The 15373-nt window shown below is 43.7% G+C and overlaps 1 protein-coding gene across 1 annotated transcript; it reads right to left on the bottom strand.

The window, feature by feature from the left end:
* Window positions 1-53: 53 nt before the first annotated feature.
* LOC124653980 (ferrochelatase-2, chloroplastic-like) lies at window positions 54-5192 on the bottom strand. The gene is made up of 9 exons (XM_047193027.1): window positions 4969-5192; window positions 4219-4540; window positions 3529-3672; window positions 3245-3346; window positions 2831-2934; window positions 2622-2748; window positions 1652-1804; window positions 1324-1424; window positions 54-588 (listed from the first exon to the last, which is right to left on the bottom strand). Exons 1-9 carry the CDS (start codon window positions 5031-5033, stop codon window positions 273-275), a joined length of 1434 nt encoding a protein of 477 aa, XP_047048983.1. The 5' UTR covers window positions 5034-5192; the 3' UTR covers window positions 54-272.
* Between the last annotated feature and the right edge of the window lie 10181 nt (window positions 5193-15373).

Below are 15373 nucleotides of genomic sequence, written 5' to 3'. Positions count from 1 at the left end.
TTTCATCGTTTTATTATATTAGTAATTAAAACTGTTCTCTGTTGGGGCCAAGATTACATGTCAAGTAGCACTATCTTACTCAAGTGCATAAACACTCTGTTATCTCGCCCAGACTTTCTTGCTACTATGGCAGATCACCACAGCAAATAAATCAAAAATCATTCGACACTAAATCTATATGGTTTCAAGTTACAATCACCAAAATAGCTAACCCCGGAGCATCCACATCAAAAAACTGCACACGCAATTACTGCTTCTTGAAAAAAAGTAGCTCACCGCAGAGTGTTCCTGAAAGCAGAAACTAGTCTTGGCGATAACAGCAGGAAGAAGGCCAAGACAGAGCCGAAGAACATCTTCGTCAGGTAATGCCTCATGTCCATGTCAGAGTCGGTACCCTTGACCTTTCTGGTTGTCAACGCGGAAGCAGAGGGAAGGGCTTCAACAACAGCATCTGCGAGGTCCGAGATGAAGGATGAGGTGCATCCAAGAGCTGGAACCCTGCCCCAGTTCTCAATGCCTGACTCTAGAGCCAACTCTCTGTACTCCATGTCGATTTCTTCCAGTGTCTCGATATGCTCACTCACAAAGCTGAATTTTATATTAGTACGTAAGCAATAGTCGAAAGAATGGCACAGAACGAACAAAAAATTATGGCGACTGAAAGACAATAATATACTTCTCCTTCCGATCCATAATAAGTGTTGTGGTTTTAGTTCATTTTTAGTCAAATTTGAACTAAAACCACGACACTTATTATGGATCAGAGGGAGTATTAAAAGAGTACGACATAAAGATGCAGCCTCAAGTTAGATATCAAAAGATCCTAACAGAATATACCAGATAATCATTATCTTGATGTGTAAAATGTACTGTGCAAAATACTCTACCTCTCCCAAAATGTAAGACATATTTTGACTCATTAAGATTAAGTCTTTGACCAACAATCACTCGATTACTACGTGGTTTATATGAAACAAAATCGTAATCATAAGTATACTGGGCCATTAAGATTGACAAGATTGCGCAAGTGACAACAATGTAAGGAGCACACAGGTACATGATGAACAAGTTGAGGTAAATGAAGATATGGAGCTAGTCATAGAGATTGATGATGGCATTATACTACAAGGCAGAAACTAATATATGCAGTTGAGTTGGTTTAGGTGTGAACAGGGGGCCTAATAACCAGAAATAGATAAAGGTGCATCGAAAACCATCCTTGAGGAAAATACTGGAGCTAATATATGCACTTCAAAGTGGTTCAGGTGTATACAGAAAGAGATACATAAACTGGTAAAGCATAATTGAACATTTGAAGATTACCTTACTGGAACAGCAAGGAGACTCTTTACACCCTTCTGACCAAGTTCCACTAAAACTTCATCAGTATAAGGCTTAAGCCACTGAATTGGTCCCACGCGACTCTGCCATATGTGTAGAAAGGTTAATGCGGGAGTATTAAGTAAAAGGAGAAATAACACAACTGCATGATGTTCCACCATGTAGATTTGTAGGGTAAGATGGCCAAAATTCGGTTTCTAGTTTCAAAGTACAAAGGATCACTTAAATATTCTTGGAATTTCCTAAACAAATGCATTCATAACTCGAAACAGTGGTTAACAAGTGTTTATTTGTTCCCGTACAGCTGTACCTGGTAAGCCAAAGTATGGTTATTCAACGTTCCTCTAGATTTCAATTCCTCCATGATCAAAGCAATGCAGTCTTCCATCTGATCTCTGTACGGATCTCCGGCATCCTGAACATAAGTAAGTGGTACTCCATGTGCACTGAAGAATATCATAACCTGCGAATTATGAGACATAATGTCAGAGGGACATCAGTCTGTTTGTTAATTATTCAATAAGAAATGGTAGTGCCTGAGTTGCACTTACAAAATAGATATCATTTCAGATATCAACATACTCTTCAATGTGCAGTAGTATTCATAGTAAAAAGTTCATAGAAGTAACACAGCATAAAATATCACAGGAGTATCTTCTATGAGAAAACTATTTATATAGTTTTCATGTGCTCAATCACAGATCTACCTTTTGTAGCTACTACCTGTAAAATCTAACCAATTAACCGGAAATATTGCACAATGGTATCTGCTAAGAATGTTACAGTGATCTCATAGACTGCCAGTATTATTTCGGCGATTACTTTATCAGGATACTGCATCTTTCTCTTTCCAGGTCATTTTTAAGGTGCCCAGCATACTTCAGTATTCACAAGTGTCATGATATGCTAGTAACACATTTAATATGCCTCTCTAGTACAATTTCATAGTTATTTCCTCATTTTGAATGAGTACTGGCACAGTGACAGCATAATGCATTATACCACCCTCTCAAAAGCGGCGCTAATGGTTATGCTGAGATTTTAGATACAACATCATATGATTTAATTACTTATTTCTGCCCAGACTCCAGAGTTAGGTGCCTGTAATGGGTAAAAATACAAAACCACGGGCCCAAGTAAATTTCTATGCTAAAGAATGTACGACACATCAATGGCAATGCTGCAACCTTTGCAAGTATTCTAACAGATGAACAGCTACCCAAAATATGTGAATTTTAAGAGAAAGCCAGAAGCAAAACATGGAAAGGAAATGTGCAAACCTCTTCAGGATTCGAAAAAACTGTTAATTCCTTCTCAATTAAGTCCGCCATTGATTTCACATATCCCTCCCGCTGGTACCATGATTCAATAATGGAAATCGGCAAACCAGCAAAAAATGCATCTTCCCTGCACGAATGATGCCGTATTAGAATTTCAGGTTCTAAATAGTCTGAAAGATGAGATTTCATAAGATAAGGCAATTGCATACTTGACAATGTTTTGGAGAACACGGATGCTTGACCCGCTTGTCGATATGGAGTACTGAGGGTATAGTGGAAGAACCACAAGCTTCGTAATTTTATCCTTCTTGATCTATCATCAATCAAAAGAGTAATAGACCAGTAACGCCTCAGTTAAAAACTTGGAATCAATTAGATAAAACCAAACTATAAAAGGATTATCACTGATAAGGAATGTTGCAAGGCGTATGACCAAACTCATAGTCAAATTCAAGAAAGTAAAATACAGTTATATAAAATGAATATTAAAAGCATGGCTACAACAAGATTTCAAAACTAGAATATTGGTATGCATTAACTACCATGGATGAATAATTAAACAAAAAACCAAGAAACTACCATGGATTTAAAGGCACTTAAATTGATGAGGGAGGAGTTTTAACCTGATCGAAGGCTTCTTCAGTGAATGGGTACCAATACCGCATACCAACATATATATCTGCTTCCATATTCTTCTCTTTTAGTGCAATCTTCAAAGCATTTGCCTGAAATTAAAGTAATTCAGTTGGGATGCACTAACTCCCTTAGCCCCTTCTAAGCTGAAATGAGATGTAACTGTGATGGAAGTTGCATGGTTTAACAAGTGTCTGGCAAAGCTGTTAAGTCATAAGTATATATTAGATAAACACAAAAAGTTCCAAGTTCTGTTAGACTGGTGAAATTTTACCTGCTCGTCTGTAATTCTCCGCAGAGGTGATCCACCACCAATTGAAGCATACGCCTCTTTACTCTTAGGAGCTCTAAGAGTAGAGATAAGTTTGGCCAGTGGTCTTTGGAGAAATCTGAACAGCCTAGGGAGACGAATGATATCCTGGGTAGTAAAAAGTAAGTCAAGAGGATACATTGTTGAAGTACTGAACTGAAAAGTACAGAAATTATAAAATAATTTAAGAAACAGATAGGGCTATGTGGTTCACATTAGGATATCTACGGTGCGAAGAATGGCCTACACAAGAGACCATAGAGCTCGATGATGAACTTTACACAGTACAGAAATACTTCTGTGTATTATCTAATCCATAATTGATACATGGCTATCCCTTATACAGCTTGTTTGGGTACACCATGTTCTGACTCAATCAATTCAAATGGATAGATATGGACTTAAACGCATTCCAATTGTAAGTGAAGAGGTCTAATCCCACCCCTATCCTACTAAACCTTATAGGGACGACATGACACCTCCTAACAGAAAATCTCTATATCTAGGCAAGTTAATCTCTACTGGAAGGATTATATCTCCAAGGGAATAAACCTAACTAGCAAAAATAACAAGCATCGGCTACACATAATTAACAAGGAACGTGTGAGGTTGCATTGGCAATCAAAACTACGAGCATGTGGAACGGTCACTTACTGGATCAGCGAACAGGTTGAACAGAAACGGCTGAACATCATTGAGGGTCTCTGGACCACCAAGATTAAACAGCAGTACTCCAACCTTTTCTTCAACAGCATGCGAAGTTACGCCCTCGACATTTTCATCAAAAGTAGTGTATGCATCCGCAGCAGCAGCGGATCCCACAGCAAGACTGCGCTGATGTTTAAGCACTGGGCCTCTGTGAACCAAGCTGGATGTTGCACTTGCTGACAACTGCAAATGTTTAGCCTTGGCGTGCAAGTTCTGTTTGGCAGAAGAACCAGCAAGATTCGTAGAACAACCAGCTTTACCACATGACCTGTGAATGGTAGCACAATCAGGAAAGTGAGTATAGGCTTGAGCGCATCTCAAAAAACTAGCAGAAGCTAGATTGATCTGACAATGACAGTATGACCCAATATATTACAGATTCAGTTATAACCTATTTACCGAGAGAGCGATTCTTTAAGCAGTATAGCTTCTTAACTGATCAATCATATATCTTAGCAATTCTTTGAACTTCTTTGAGTTTTTTTTTTTACATCGTGTCGAGTTTTGTCTACACGATGGCATGGCAGGCGAATCGAATTTTCACAAAAAGAAATCGTTTTGCACTAGTTTACGACTGGATCATCAGAAATATTCCCGTGACTGCGAAATCTAGTTGGCGCCAAACCCCTCCGCCCAGATCAAGGAGGAAACATAATTGGACAACAGGGATGCCGAGGAGCGATAGACGGTACTCACGTCGCCGAGCCGAAGACCTTCCCCTGGCACCGGAGATCAAGGGCCCCGGAGCGGACGCAGTCCATGGAGGAAACAACCTTCCCCGGGAAGAAACGGCGCGGCGGCGCGGCGGGAGGGTAGAGAGATCTGCGGACGCAGGTGAGGACGGGGAGGGAGGTTGTTCGGAGGAATGGTGGGCTGGCGCGTGCGTGGATCTGCCTGCCCTGCGCGCGCAGTGTCTTTCTTCTTCTTCCCCTCTCCACGACTCTCCCTTTCTTCTTTGGGAAAATTTGGTACACCACACCATTATTTTCTAGCGTTTGCCAAAGCAGTGAAACACACTGCTTGATTGTGTCTTTGCCAGGTACCATTACAATTTTGTAGCACATTTGCCAAAACACACCACCTGATTGAAAACGGAAAGTTATGCATTTTGTATTCAAAACCAATCATCCCAGTTAAAAGTGCAAAACTTTCCATTTTCGACTAGGTGGTGTGTTTAGGCAAATATGCCACAAAATTGTAATGGCACCAGACATAATTGAGCGGTGTGTTTTGGCAAACGATAGAAAGTAACGGTGTCCTGTAACAAATTTTTCCTTCTTTTCTTCTCACCCTGTTTGGCAACGCAATGAGACTTGTTATGGGTGAGAGTTGGCTGAGGGGTTATAGATGGGAAATACTGTAGACTTTAATTCCCATTCCCTTGTTTGGTCAGCGTGAGATTAGGGCATCTTCAATGGCGCGACGCAAACGGACGCTGACGATCATTTTTGTCCGTCGTGACCGGAAATGCGTCTGGCACCACCTCCAGTGTAGCGACGCAAAGTGGCTCAGGCCATCCGCGGAGACGCAAACCTGGCCCAAATATGTGCCTCGGATGCGTCTCTGCGGACGGCCAGTCCTATACACCGACCAGGTCGGCGCCGATGCGGGTTGCCGCACACCCTGGTCGGAGTGCTGGGCCTGGCCCATTTAGCGTTTTTTATTTTTCTCTCTTTTTTCTTTTTTTCATTTTTTCGTTTTTCCGTTTTCGTTTTTTTTCTTTTTCTTTCTGTTTTATTTTTTCTTTTGTTCAAATTGAAAAATTTTTAAATTCGAAAAATGTTTAAATTTGAGAATTACTAAAATGGTTCAATATGAAAACTGTTCAAATTCAAAAATTGTTCAAATATGAAAATCGTTCATATTCGAAATTTGTTCAAATATGAAATTTGTTCAAATTCGAAAATTGTTCTAATATAAAAATCGTTCAGATTTGAAAATTGTTCAAATTCAGAAATGTACAAAAAGAAACGAAACAGAAAAAAAAGGCTTACCTGATGTTGGGCCGTGGCCGTTTAGAGAAAACGGTTCGGCAAACTTAATGGGCCAAGCCCACAAAGGTGGAGGGGTGTGCGGCAACCGTGTTCGGTGCCGACCAGCTCGGTGTATATCACCTCCCCGGCGGACACTGCGCAGATGCGCAAGTGTCCGCTCGCATCCGGCGGACGTTTCGTCGGGCCCGCCCGGCGGCGACCCTGCGTCGATGCGTCTTCTCAAACGTGTCGGCGGCCGGCGCCGCTACGTCGATTCGGCGTGCCTCGTGCCACGTTAATGGCGATGTCTCGGCTGCCAAGCGGCCGCAGCCTACCTCCGCCAACCACGTTAATGACGACGCCAGAACGCTCGCGGCCACCGCATGCCTCTGGCCTATATAAAGGGGGTGCGCGTTCTTCTTCCTCTCATCCACTCCTCCAAAGAACCCTAGCCGCCACAAAGCTCGACCGTAGTGCTGCCTATGTGTTCCTGTGACGCAGCCAGGCCCGCGAGGAAGTCCATGGCCGGTCGTGGTGGCTGGCGAGGCGGTCGAGGCCGCGGCCACGGGCGCCCCCGGAGCCGGGCAGGGGCCGCCGTGGTGGAGCAGCTACGGCCCCACGGTCGCCGTCGCCTGCGCCCTCCTCGTCTTCGCGGGAGAGGACCGCTGCTTCGAGTTCCTCCGTATCGCCCCGCTAGAGCCACCCCAGACGCAAACGGATGCTCGCGGACAATAAAATGTGTCGCGCCGCTGGAGATGCCCTTATGCTAGGGCTTTTGTAGGCTCCATCTTATGTCGAGTTGAGAAAAAAACATTCTTCCACTTGAGACTGATTAAACACGGCAGACTTCAGCTTCATGAGTTAGCGCCTTCTGTAAACCATTCATGGTCTTTGCATTCTCTTGCTCCGCTTCCAAGAACTTGCCGATGATATTAGATACATTTACAAGCCCCGACTCGATTGCATCATCATCACGGTATGTTCTCTTACAACCCTGCCTAGAACCAAATGTCGGAGAAAATAAGAAAAAGGAGAATAGATCTGGATAGATAGCTCAAGGGGACAGCTAGAAGAATCACTATTTGATGGAATCAGATTTAGCTAGATGGGTGCAAAACAAATAATATTTCCTAGATACTGTGCACATGGAATTTCCTCATAAAAAACTGAAATTGCAAGAGGAAGATTGAAGAACGAACTCACCTGATCTATTCGCACCTGGCGTTGCCTCTGTCCAGATCAAGTGGTAGTTAAGCCTGGCGATTTCAGGGGATAAGGAGAGTTGCGGGCTTTTATATAACGAGTATTTTCCCGCTAGGTGGGAAAGATTTTCGCGGTTTTTTTTGTTGCCTTTGATCGCGGGATTTATTCTGCAACCGCGGAAAGATTTTTCTTTTTGGCCGAATTCCCAATCTCGATCGAATTACCACCTCCCCTAGGGAAGAGATATGAGGGAGTTGCCCTCCGCTATTCTCCTTCCCCTTCCTGCCACAACTCCCAATTCCTCAACCATACGATGGCTATTTAGTCCCATACCTCCTAAATTCCCATTCCCTAAACTCAGTCCAACCAAACACGTTGTCTGGAATCAGATGAGCTCCCCTTTCTATTTGGTCAAATAAAGGCAGCGAATCGGCAATTACCCAACCACGCTCCATAAATTCTTCATGCGCCAATGTTCGTCCACGTCCACGGAGACACTAGGGCCCATCTGGGCAGAACGCGCCACCGCGTAATACTGTAGCTTGTAAAGGATTTTTCTATTGGATTGCATGGGACCTTCTACTTATTTATACATGGTAAGGCTGGGAGAGTCAAGTAGGATCAAGGATACCACTAGGAAGTCCAGTGCCTTAGTTGGACTGTATTTCCCAACCGCTCTCGTTCCCCTTCCCACGGGTGAACAGGAGACGGTTCCGTTTTCCTCTCTCGACAGCCGGCGAGCCTATATATTCCCTCTCCTCCGTCCGCCGCTCCGGCGGCGGGAGGAGGGAACCTTGGGTCTTCGTGGCAGGCGATTTTGATAGCGCAAACATTAACCACGCTCATATGTAGAAATGTGCGACGCTCGACAGAAGTTGTTCACGGATGCAGAACAGTTGTGCTTACTAGTTTGAGGAGCTCCTAACAATCAATCAATTCAAGGATTCGCTAACAGATTTTTAGTCCAGAAATAAAGATTGTAGCAAGAACATTTCTCATTCTGCCGAGTTTTGACTACACGACGACATGGCAGGCAAATCCAATTTACAAAAAAAAAACAATTTATACACAACTTTACGATCGGATCATCACAAAAACTCCAGTGACTGCGACCGCATCCGAAATCTAGTTGGCGCCAAACCCTCCATCCAGATCAACGATCAGCCACCGACGCAAGTAAAAAAGAGACCGCAAACACGGAAGGCGAGGAGGGGGGACGGGCACTCTCGTCGCGGAGCCGAGGAGCCTCCCCGAATCAAGAGCCCCGGAGCGGACGCACTCCATGGAGGAAAAACCTTCCCGAGAAGAGACGACGCGGCGGAAGGAGGGAGAGATCTGCGGGCTTCGCTTGAAGCGGGGAGGGAGTGTTCCGTGGAATGGTGGATATGCCTGCGCAGTGTCTTTTCTTCTTCCCCTCTCCATGACTCTCGCTTTCTTTCTGGAGGAATCAGATGAGCTCCCCTTTGTGTTTGGTTAAATAAAGGCAGTGAATCGGCAACTACCCAACCACGCTCCATGAATTCTTCTTGCGCCCACATTCGTCCACATCCACAGAGACGCTAGGGCCCACTGGAGAAGAATGCGCCACGGCGTAGTACAGCATCCCGTAAAGACCCATTTTTCTATTGGATTGGATGAGCCCTTCTACTTATTTATATCTGGCAAGGCTGGGAGAGTCGAGTAGGATCAAGGATGCCACTAGCAACGAAAGTCCAGTGCCTTAACTGGATTGTATTTCCCAACTGCTCTCGTTCCCCTTCCCACGGGCGAACAGGAGGCGGTTCCGTTTTCCTCCCTCGATGGCCGGCTAGCCTGTGGGTTCCCTCTCCTCCGTCCGCCGCTCCGGCGATGGGAGGAAGGGGAACCCTGGGTCTTCGTGTCAGGCGATTTTGATAGCGCAAACATTAACCATGCTCTGTAAATATGTAGAAATGTGCGACGCTCGATAGAAGTTGTTCACGGATGCAGAAAAGTTGTGCTTACTGGTTTGAGGAGCTCCTAACAATCAATGAATTCAAGGATTCGCCAACATATTTTTAGTCCAGAAATAAAGATTGTAGCAAGTGCAGAAACATTTATCATTCTGCCGAATTTTGACTACACGACAACATGGCAGGAAAATCCAATTTACAAAAAAACAATTTATACACAACTTTACGACCGGATCATCACAAAAATTCCAGTGACTGCGACGGCACCCAAAATCTAGTTGGCGCCAAACCCTCCATCCAGATCAACGATCAGCCTCCGACGCAAGGAAAAAAGGAGAACGCAAACACGGAAGGCGAGGAGGGGGAGACAGACACTCACGTCGCGAAGCCGAGGAGCCTCCCCGAATCAAGGGCCCCGGAGCGGACTCACTCCATGGAGGAAAAAACTTCCCCGAGAAGAGACGGCGCGGCGGAAGGGGGGAGAGATCTGCGGGCTTCGCTTGAAGCGGGGAGGGAGGGTTCCGAGGAATGGTTGATCTGCCTGCGCAGTGCCTTCTTCTTCTTCCCCTCTCCACGACTCGTGCTTTCTTTCTGGAGGAATCAGATGAGCTCCCCTTTGTGTTTGGTCAAATAAAGGCAGCGAATCGGCAACTACCCAACCACGCTCCATGAATTCTTCCTACGCCCACATTCGTCCACGTCCATGGAGACGCTAGGGCCCACTGGGAAGAACATGCCACCGCGTAGTACTGCATCCCTTGAAGGCTCATTTTTCTATTGGATTGGATGGACCCTTCTACTTATTTATAGCTGGCAAGGCTGGGAGAGTCGAGTAGGATCAAGGATACCACTAGCAACGAAAGTCCAGTGCCTTAACGGGACTGTATTTCCCAACTGCTCTCGTTCCCCTTCCCACGGGCGAACAGGAGGTGGTTCCGTATTCCTCCCTCGACGGCCGGCGAGCCTCTGGGTTCCCTCTCCTTTGTCCACCGCTCCGGCGACGGGAGGAGGGGGTACCCTGGGTCTTCGTGTCAGGCGATTTTGATAGCGCAAACATTAACCAAGCTCTGTAAATATGTAGAAATGTGCGACGCTCAACAGAAGTTGTTCACGGATGCGGAACGAGTGCGCTTACTGGTTTGAGGAGTTCCTAACAATCAATCAATTCAAGGATTCACTAATAGGTTTTTAGTCCAGAAATAAAGATTGTAGCAAGTGCAGAAAAATTTCTCATTCTGCCGAGTTTTGACTACACGACGACATGGCAGGAAAATCCAATTTACAAAAAAAAACAATTTATACACAACTTTATGACCGGATCATCACAAAAATTCCAGTGACTGCGATGGCACCCGAAATCTAGTTGGCGCCAAACCCTCCATCTAGATCAACGATCAGCCACCGACGCAAGGAAAAAAGGAGACCGCAAACACGAAAGGCGAGGAGGGGGGACTATATTCCAAATGTATCTAGCCAGGGGACATTTCAAGAAAACATGACTAATAGTTTCATTACACCCACAAAAAACACATTTCTACTCACACTTGCCTCCCCTTTGCAACAGAAAATCTCTTGTAAGTATGCTTTTCTTTAACATCAACCACAAGAAAGTATTAATTCTAAGGGGTATCTTAAACTTCCACATAAATTTATAAGGAACCACATCATTACATTGCATTGCTAGATATAGAGATTTAACTGAAAATTTCCCTGTGTTAGTCAATTTTCAAACCAACCTATCAGGTTCATTATTCAGTGTAACCCTCTCTAACATATTTTCTAAATTAAGCCATTGTTCTCTAAGTCCTCCCACCATTGCTCTTCTAAATCTAAGCATTCCCACACCTACATCAAAAACCTCTTTAACTGTCATATTCCTATTCATAGATACCAAAAACGGTCTTGGGAAGGCCTTGGCCAGACAGGAGGAACCTATCCATTGGTCGTCCCAAAAACTTGTTTTTGATCCATCTCCAATTTGGATTTTGCAATGTTTCCGAAGGATTTCTTGACCTCCATTAAACCTTGCCGAAATGTGAGTCTCCATTTTTGGTGACTCGCACGGCAAAGAGTTTGTTTCTGAAGATACTTTTTCCTAAGGATTTTTTTGCCAAATTCCATCTTCATTAAAGAGTTTCCATAACCACTTAGCTAATAAGGAAATATTCATTTTCTCCAAGTCTAGGACCCCTAAACCACCTTGATCTTTTGGCATACACATTGCCTGCCAGTTTACCAAGTGGTATTTCTTTTTCCCTCAACTTCATCCCACAAGAAATTATTCCTAATCCTATCCAGCTTCTCTTTCACACCAACCGGTATCCTATAGAAGGAGAGCATATAAAGAGTCACACTCGGTCGGAGATGAGTTGACCGAGGTAACTCTTCCTCCCATTACCAACATTTCCCTTGCCAAGGTCCTAGTTTATTTCTCATTTTTCCTTCGATAGATGATGTCTACGGGAGCTTCTATTCTTGTAGACAGTGTTGGGCCTCCAAGAGCAGAGGTTTGTAGAACAGCAGCAAGTTTCCCTTAAGTGGATCACCCAAGGTTTATCGAACTCAGGGAGGAAGAGGTCAAAGATATCCCTCTCATGCAACCCCGCAACTACAAAGCAAGAAGTCTCTTGTGTCCCCAACACACCTAATAGGTGCACTAGTTCGGCGAAGAGATAGTGAAATACGGGTGGTATAAATAAGTATGAGCAGTAGGCAACGGCACCTGAAAAGTGCTTTGCCCAGGACAAGTAAACAAGCAGTAGTAACGCAGCAGTAGTAACGCAGTAGAAACAATGAACAAGCGATGATAGCGATATTTAGGAACAAGGCCTAGGGATTACACTTTCACTAGTGGACACTCTCAACATTGATCGCATAATAAATAACTCTTTCTCATATGTGCTACATACACTCTTTTGTTGGATGACAAACACTAGTCGTTGTGTAGGGCTACAAGAGCACCTCAATGCCGGAGTTAACAAGCTCCACAACATTCGATGTTCATATTTAAATAACCTTAGAGCATAATAGATCATTGCAAAATAAACCAAGAACTAACATAGCGCACACACTGTCCACATTACACTATGAAGGAGGAATAGTTCACATCAATACTATCATAATGATAATTAACTCCACAATCTACAAGAGATCATGATCATAGCCTACGACAAGAACCACACGAGTGCACACACTAGTCACCTTTACACCATGCGGGAGGAATAGACTACTTTAATAACATCACATGAGTAGCACACAACTAGTAGCGATACAAAGCTCATCATATGGATCTCAATCATGTAAAGCAGCTCATGAGATCATTGTATTGAAGTACATAGGAGAGAGATTAACCACATAGCTACCGGTACAGCCCCGAGCCTCGATGGAGAACTACTCCCTCCTCATGGGAGACAGCAGCGTTGATGGAGATGGCGGTGGTGTCGATGGAGGAGCCTTCCGGGGCACTTCCCCGTCCCGGCGGCGTGCCGGAACAGAGACTCCTGTCCCCCAGATCTTGGCTTCGCGATGGCGGCGGCTCTGGAAGGTTTCTCGTACCGTGGCTTTTTCGTCTCGAGGTTTTAGGTCTGGGACCTTTATATAGGCGAAGAGGCGGCGTCAGAAGGTCGACGGGGCGACGACACCATAAGGCGGCGCGGCCAGGGCCTGGGCCGCGCCGGCCTATCATCTGGGGCTTGTGTGGCCCCCCTCTGGCGACTCTCGGGTGTTCTGGATGCTTCCGGGCAAAATAGGAACCTGGGCGTTGATTTCGTCCGATTCCGAGAATATTTCCTTACTAGGATTTCTGGAACCAAAAACAGCAGAAAACAGGAACTGGCCCCTCGGCATCTCGTCAATAGGTTAGTTCCGGAAAACGCATAATAATGACATAAAGTATGCATAAAACATGTAGATATCATCAATAATGTGGCATGGAACATAAGAAATTATCGATACGTCGGAGACGTATCAACATCCCCAAGCTTAGTTCCTGCTCGTCCGAGCAGGTAAACGATAACAAAGATAATTTCTGGAGTGACATGCCATCATAACCTTGATCATACTATTGTAGACATATGTAATGAATGCAGCGATCAAAACAATGGTAATGACATGAGTAAACAACTGAATCATAAAGCAATGACTTTTCATGAATAGCACTTTCAAGACAGGTATCAATAAGTCTTGCATAAGAGTTAACTCATAAAGCAATAAATTAAAGTAAAGTCATTGAAGCAACACAATGGAAGATTAAGTTTCAGCGGTTGCTTTCAACTTGTAACATGTATATCTCATGGATAATTATCAATGCAAAGCAATATAACAAGTGCAATAAGCAAGTATGTAAGAATCAATGCACAGTTCACACAAGTGTTTGCTTCTTGGAATGGAGAGAAATAGGCGAACTGACTCAACATAAAAGTAAAAGAATGGTCCTTCAAAGAGGAAAGCATCGATTGCTATATTTGTGCTAGAGCTTTGGTTTTTGAAAACATAAAGAGAGCATAAAAGTAAAGTTTTGAGAGGTGTTTGTTGTTGTCAACGAATGGTAGTGGGCACTCTAACTACCTTATCAACCAGATTTCAAGAGCGGCTCCCATGAAGGACGTTATCTCTACCAGCAAGGTAGATCATCCCTCTTCTCTTTTGTTTACACATGTACTTTAGTTTAGTTTTTCTTTATTTATGGATGACACTCCTCCCAACCTTTTGCTTACACAAGCCATGGCTAACCGAATCCTCGGGTGCCTTCCAACAATCACATACCATGAAGGAGTGTCTATTTGCAAAATTAAGTTGCTTACCGATGAATCAGAGCAAAACATGTGAAGAGAATTATTAATGCAAGTTAATTAATCGGGTCTGGGAACCCCATTGCCAGCTCTTTTTGCAAAATTATTGGATAAGCGGATGAAGCCACTAGTCCATTGTGAAAGTCTGTCAGAAGTAAATGACAAGATCGAAAGATAAAACACCACATACTTCCTCATGAGCTATAAAACATTGACACAAATCAGAGGTGATAAATTTTGAATTATTTAAAGGTAGCACTCAAGCAATTTACTTTGGAATGGCGGAGAAATACCATGTAGTAGGTAGGTATGGTGGACACAAATGGCATAGTGGTTGGCTCAAGGATTTTGGATGCATGAGAAGTATTCCCTCTCGATACAAGGTTTAGGCTAGCAAGGTTATTTGAAACAAACACAAGGATGAACCGGTGCAGCAAAACTCACATAAAAGACATATTGTAAACATTATAAGACTCTACACCGTCTTCCTTGTTGTTCAAACTCAATACTAGAAATTATCTAGACTTTAGAGAAACCAAATATGCAAACCAAATTAGCAAGCTCTAAGTATTTCTTCATTAATAGGTGCAAAGTATATGATGCAAGAGCTTAAACATGAGCACAACAATTGCCAAGTATCACATTATCCAAGACATTCTACCAATTACTACATGTAGCATTTTCCGTTTCCAACCATATAACAATTAACGAAGCAGTTTCAACCTTCGCCATGAAAATTAAAAGCTAAGAACACATGTGTTCATACGAACCAGCGGAGCGTGTCTCTCTCCCACACAAGCATGTATTTATTCAGAGAATGAAAATAACAAAACGAAAATAAAAGCACACGAGACGCTCCAAGCAAAGCACATAAGATGTGACCGAATAAAAATATAGTTTCAAGAGGAGGAACTCGATAATGTTGTCGATGAAGAAGGGGATGCCTTGGGCATCCCCAAGCTTAGACGCTTGAGTCTTCTTAGAATATGCAGGGGTGAACCACCGGGGCATCCCCAAGCTTAGAGCTTTCACTCTCCTTGATCATATTGTATCATACTCCTCTCTTGATCCTTGAAAACTTCCTCCACACCAAACTCGAAACAACTCATTAGAGGGTTAGTGGACAATAAAAATTAACATGTTCAGAGGTGACACAATCATTCTTAACACTTCTGGACATTGCATAAAGCTACTGGACATTAAT

This window comes from Lolium rigidum, chromosome 5 (assembly GCF_022539505.1).
Source record: "Lolium rigidum isolate FL_2022 chromosome 5, APGP_CSIRO_Lrig_0.1, whole genome shotgun sequence".
Lineage (NCBI taxonomy): Eukaryota > Viridiplantae > Streptophyta > Magnoliopsida > Poales > Poaceae > Lolium > Lolium rigidum.
The sequence above is the reverse complement of the archived record's forward strand: the minus strand, read 5'-3'. Positions and strand labels throughout refer to the sequence as shown.